This window comes from Castanea sativa, chromosome 3, assembly GCF_040712315.1.
Source record: "Castanea sativa cultivar Marrone di Chiusa Pesio chromosome 3, ASM4071231v1".
Lineage (NCBI taxonomy): Eukaryota > Viridiplantae > Streptophyta > Magnoliopsida > Fagales > Fagaceae > Castanea > Castanea sativa.
The window spans coordinates 4,704,969-4,711,369 of NC_134015.1; the positions used below are offsets into that span (position 1 = coordinate 4,704,969).

Consider the following 6,401-nt stretch of genomic DNA (forward strand, 5'->3'; position numbering starts at 1 on the left):
TACACATATACAAGGTAAGCTTACGTGTGTTGAGTAAGATATATATGAAATGAACAAAATTATGCATTAGACATTATTTTTTTGGTATACATCATACCTACCTAATCTAAACCGTTAATTTCGGTATTCCTTTATATTGAATTATTTAATAAATATTTTTATAATTTTATAGGAAATGTTAAAATTAGGTAGGTGCGGTAGATACCCCAAAAAAGAAAGTGTATACCATAAAATTGACCTATGAAATGAGTATTGCATACACATTGCCTTCTTTAGGAAGTCCCAATTTGAACCACATTCTAAGCCATTATCAATGAGGAGAATTCTATAGTTTATACTTTTTTTTTTTTTGGCACGTGTCATACCTATCTAATCTTAACCGTTAAGACCAGATATTATCTTATTTTTTTAATAATATATAAGATTAAATAGGTAAAGTACATTAAAAAAAAAAAAAAGGTATGCCAAAGAATGACCCAAAAAATGAATATTGCATGCTATAAGAAGGCCCCAATATGAAGTCTGAACCACATGCCATACCTTTGTCCAAAGGCCTCAAGCCCACAAGTTTACTCCCTTTTACTCCCCCCAAAAAAATAATAGAGACTCACCACCAAAATACGAGTTACCCAACCCGCCTTTTATATAATCCCTCCCCTGTCTCTCTCTTTTATACTTTCCAGTCTCTCTGCGACATTTCTTCGAACGCCTACAGAACAATCTCTCTCACCCCAAATTCCGAGCCCCAACAATGTCTCTCCGTCCAAGCAGCACTCGCGCCGAGGTGCGCAAGAAGTCGTACAAAACTGGTGTGGACGCCGACGAGGCTCGGAGAAGAAGAGAGGACAATCTGGTTGAGATCAGAAAGAACAAACGCGAAGATAACCTTTTGAAGAAGCGGAGAGAAGGCCTTCTCGGCCTTCAGGCTCAGCCCATGCAGCAACTTCTCGATGCCACCCAAACCGCCGCCGCTTTGGAAAAACGGGTACTTTTGATATACCATCACTCTTTAACAAAAAAGAATACTTTTTTATTATTTAAATTTTTTATTTTTGAAAATTTCAATTATGAATCTATGGGGTTTTGGGGGGTTTTGATTGATGGGTTTTTGGTATTTTAGATTTTTGTTTCTGGGTTTTTTGTTTTTGGTTTGATGAACTTTGTGGTATTAGGTATTTGATTGATGGGTTTATCTATTTCTTAGTCTTTTTGTGGGATTTGGGTTGGGGTTTGTTTGGTTGATTAGGGAATGTGTGATTAGGATTTCGAATCTTATTGTTTGGAACACGGGAAAAAGGTACAACAGCTTGGTTCGGTACAGGTTTATTGTATTGTTTGAAGGTTTCTTTCTCCTCATGTTTTATATGCTTGGTTGCTGAGAGATATAAGATTAGTAATCTGAATCTTGGGTTTCTTGCTGTTTGGAGCTACGAGAAACTTGAATATCAAGTCAACTGTGATAAAGACAAACAACTTTGGCTTCTTTGATATATAAACAACTTTGGCTTCTTGCTGTTTTATATCAATCTTTATATCAATATCCGATTGATATTGTTTACTATTCAATATGCTCATGACGTGCGCACACTTGTTTAAAATTGTGAGGGGTTATTGAATTTGAATGTGGGAAAGAAGAAGAAATGGAGTGTTGAACTTTAGTATATTTTGATTTTTGGGTGCCAAAGAAAAGAGCAGCTTAGATCTGAGTATCATGCACATTCAATTGAATGAGCTTACCTTATAGTTTTGTTGTTAGAATTTTCCTGATGAAGTATAATGTCCATTGATGTGATCTATTTGGAAACTGAAGTTTCAATGTTACAGTTAGTGTCATTTGATTTTAATACTGTGGTGTTGATGTTTGATTTTATTTGTTGGGTATGTTATGGTTGTTTAACAGCTGGAAAGCATTCCTGTGATGGTACAAGGAGTATGGTCTGATGATCCTACTGCTCAATTGGAATCAACCACTCAGTTTAGAAAGTTATTATCGATAGGTATGACTGCATCTCCTAACAATTTACTTTTAGGTAATAACCCTGGAATGTTCTTGACTGTTGATTTGCATTCTGTATATTTGTGTGCAGAGCGCAGCCCTCCAATTGATGAGGTAATCAAGGCAGGTGTGGTTCCTCGGTTTGTGGAGTTTCTTGGAAGGCATGATCTGCCCCAACTGCAAGTAGGGACTCTTTGGAGCTTTAATTTTATGTGCAAATGATTTTTTCAGTAAGAAATGCTAATGTAATACTGGGACTGACTTTTCTTTTGTGTGCAGTTTGAAGCTGCTTGGGCTTTGACCAATGTCGCATCTGGAACATCAGAGCATACACGAGTTGTCATTGAACAAGGTGCTGTTCCCATGTTTGTGCAACTTCTTAGCTCTGCCAGTGATGATGTCAGGGAGCAGGTTGGTTCACTTCTTTTATTGTATAAAAATCTGGAAGTCCTTTGCTTGACATCTCTTTAGGCTTTTTTGTGTTTAAAATCCAGTGCTTTTCTCCCAGTCTAAATAATTCTAGCCCCCTCTCCCTCTGAATTTTTCTGTACTCTTGTTTGATTGTGCTGGCCTTATTCTAAATTTCAGAGTTATTCTGAGAGCTTAATTATTTTCCCACTTGTTATGTTATCTTCTTAGGTGTGATTCTTACTATGTTTACAATTCTCACGTTCTTTTGTCTTGAACAGGCAGTGTGGGCTTTAGGTAATGTTGCTGGTGATTCCCCAACTTGTAGGGATCTTGTTATTGGTCAAGGTGCACTTGTGCCACTACTATCGCAGTTAAATGAACACTCAAAATTGTCCATGCTAAGGAATGCTACATGGACTCTATCTAACTTCTGTCGTGGCAAGCCACCAACACCATTTGAGCAGGTGAGAAGTGATCCATGGAATTTCACTTGTTAATGATTTAGACCATGCAGAGTATGTTAGATTATGAATGTCAACTTGAATCTTTTTCTACCAACATTTATGCTGAAAAATTATGGTGGTTGTAAAAACATTCTTTGGTTCATGTCAGGTCAAAGCTGCCTTACCTGTCCTCCGGCAACTTATATACATGAATGATGAAGAAGTTCTTACAGATGCTTGCTGGGCCCTGTCTTATCTTTCAGATGGCACGAATGATAAAATTCAGGCTGTTATTGAAGCAGGTGTCTGTCCACGCCTTGTGGAGCTTCTGCTGTAAGTTCTAATGCTTTATACAAACCTCTTTAATATTGTTGTATGAGTCTGTTACTGACAAAATTTTCATTTTCAAGTCATCCTTCACCTACGGTTCTTATACCTGCACTTCGGACTGTGGGAAACATTGTTACGGGTGATGATGCACAGACTCAGGTATTGATAATAATTTGTATGCCTGTTTAAAATTCTTACCATGTTGTTCATATGTTGAGGTTTATTGCTTAAACTGTTGGAGGTTTATTGTATGGCGTACTGAGCTTGATTATCTTCTTTTTGTATTGCCTTTGGCTTATCTTAAATTTCGTGTACCCATGTTTATTTGTTTGGTGTGAATTAGTTAGGGGCTACAGAATAGTTACTTTAGTGCAATTTACTGCCTAGCTGTATTTCAGAGTCCTGTTGTTGAACTAGGATAAGCAAGAAAATAAAAATTTCTTTGATAAGCATGCATTAGAAGACTATGTTAATTAGTAAACAAGCCATATTGCCCCCTCTCTCTCTCTCTCTCATGTATACATTTTGAATGAAAGTGCTGTGTTTCTTCCCTATACATGGCAACAAAGTAACTTTGCTATGTATTTTCCAGTTTGTAATTGACAACCAAGTGCTCTCTTGTCTCTATCAACTTCTCACACAAAATCATAAAAAAAGCATCAAGAAAGAAGCTTGTTGGACGATCTCAAATATCACTGCTGGGAATAAAGGTCAAATACAGGTATGTGATTCACTTTCTATATGATTTAATAGCAAGATTCTTCCACGTGTTAAAACTTATTTATAGCACCCCAGAAATCTACAAAGTACTAGTCTTTGGATTGCATGACAGAGTCAATTATCATTAGCACAAAAAAAGGGATGGTGTGGTGTATTTGGTTGAAATAGTGCTAATTAAAAATGTACCCTAAAACCATTACTTGATAATTTTTAGAGGGGGGGGGGGTGGGTGGGGGAGGGTGTTAGCAATTGCCTCATCAAATGTGGTTGTCTTGAGTCATTACTCCTTGTCCTTTGTTGCTTCTTGGTTTTTGGAAATTATGGATTTCCATAAAGACAGTGGTAGGTTACTTACTAAAAAAAACAATTTGCTTATTGGCGCCAATAGGCACCTCCCTCCCTATTGGAGGGGCATGTCCGGGTAATTCTGGATTTCCACAAAGATAGTGGAAGAACCACACACAACATAGTATTTTGTATGTAAACCCTTTGGTCTTTATTTTTTAGATGAATACAAATTTGCATTTGAACCTTCTTGTTCACTTGAATCAATTTCCCTAAGAGACATTTGTTGTTGGGAAATTAATCCTTCTACAAAACCTGCTGTGGATGGGCTATAAATACTGACAGTTGTGGGCTTGCTTGTGCTTCTCATTGAATAGACAACTAGTTTTAATACAACTTGCATTTGGTTCTTCATAAGGACAGTTGTGGGCTTGCATGTGCTTCTCATTGAATGGACAACTAGTTTTAATACAACTCGCATTTGGTTCTTCACAGTGCTGCTAAAGTGCTAGATGAATTTAATGTTTAAAGTATAAGGTGCCAATCATATTGTAACACTGACTCTAGATAGCAAATGAAGCCTTTTTCTTTTTCTAGTAAAATGATTGCTCACTGATAATCAAGGCTTTATGAATTTTAGTTGATGAGCTCCCTGGAAATATTTATCTTTTATAATTCTGTGTTACAGGCTGTTGTTGAGGCCAATATCATTCTCCCTCTTGTACATCTTCTCCAACATGCTGAGTTTGACATCAAGAAGGAGGCTGCATGGGCTGTATCAAATGCCACCTCTGGAGGATCTCATGAGCAGATTCAGTATGCTTTACTTTTACAATGGCTTTTCTTCTTTACCTTTACTTTCTAGCTTAGATATGCTTGCCTATAACTTGCACAGATTGCTAGAGACATGGGTTGCTGATGCCTTTGTGGGCTGATTCACTTTATATACTTTCCCATCAGGTTGAAGGAATCTCCTTCAACCTATTGTTGTTGTTCAAATGACTATCCATGTGAATTTTATTTGGATGGGTCATTAAGTAACCTACACAAGTCACATGACTTTTTAATAGGTAATGTGACTGAAGTATATGTGGTTAGTCATTTGAGCTCCAGTAGTTTGGAGGAAAATTCTGTCTTTTTCACAATATAATGCATCAGATGAAGCCTTGGACTTACACGTGCAATCAATGTTCTTGTAGATTCCTCGTGGCCCAAGGTTGCATTAAGCCACTATGTGATCTTCTAATATGTCCAGACCCAAGGATTGTGACAGTGTGCCTAGAAGGGCTTGAGAACATCCTGAAGGTGGGTGAGGCTGATAAAGATATGGGACTGAATAACGGAGTCAACCTCTATGCACAAATGATTGATGAATGCGAGGGTTTGGATAAGATAGAGAATCTACAGTCCCATGACAACAATGAGATTTATGAGAAGGCCGTGAAGATCTTGGAGAGATATTGGGCTGAGGAAGATGAGGAAGAGCAGACACTCCAGGAGAATGGGAACGCAAATCAACAGGAATTTAATTTCGGAACAAACCAGCCCAACCTTCCTCCTGGAGGTTTTAAATTTGGGTAAATTGGCAGTTTTAGGATTCTGGTTTCTAGCTTTGTAGGGTTTCCATACTTTCCCTATTTTGGTTTATTTTCAAACTCATTCTCATTTTCCCCTATTGCCAAGGGTCAGGGTTTTTGTTCTGGCACATAGGCAATTATTTGTCTATGAAATTTGGTACAAGTGTTAAGGATTCAACTTGCGGCTTTCTGTCTTGATTTATATTTTTATGATCAATAGGTAAAAAGTTATTATTGTGGTTGCATTTACTTGAAATCAGCTTAAGCTTTCTGCTTCCTAGTTTCTGTGGCCGTGCTTGTAATTCTTGGATTAGTGATTTCTATGCAACTAGGAATTGGTGGTAGAGTCAGTCTGCTTGGACTGGAAAATATTAAATACGAGACAAAGTGAGACTTTTTGATTGGAAGTAATGCAGCACAAAAACTTGGATTTTGCCTGGCTGCAATTATATCCCAGTATCTCACTCTTATAACAGCTTTCAATGCCCCTCAGAAATTTGCTGAAAAGTGAAAATTTATGAAGTATGGACTTTATAGTTACTTTTCTGATGAGAAGAATCACCATTTCATTTAATGCACATAGATGTATGCTCAGTTCACTGAACGCCACAATAATGAGGGAAATAGAGTTAAAAAATT

At 37.3% G+C, this 6,401-nt stretch overlaps 1 protein-coding gene across 1 annotated transcript; it reads left to right on the plus strand.

The window, feature by feature from the left end:
* Nucleotides 1–531: 531 nt before the first annotated feature.
* On the plus strand, nucleotides 532–6,007 carry LOC142627018 (importin subunit alpha-4). Its single transcript, XM_075800797.1, has 10 exons — nucleotides 532–985; nucleotides 1,901–1,997; nucleotides 2,088–2,179; nucleotides 2,276–2,407; nucleotides 2,686–2,871; nucleotides 3,020–3,183; nucleotides 3,261–3,339; nucleotides 3,773–3,901; nucleotides 4,874–5,001; nucleotides 5,385–6,007. Exons 1-10 carry the CDS (start codon nucleotides 752–754, stop codon nucleotides 5,764–5,766), a joined length of 1,623 nt encoding a protein of 540 aa, XP_075656912.1. The 5' UTR covers nucleotides 532–751; the 3' UTR covers nucleotides 5,767–6,007.
* The last annotated feature ends 394 nt before the right edge of the window (nucleotides 6,008–6,401 follow it).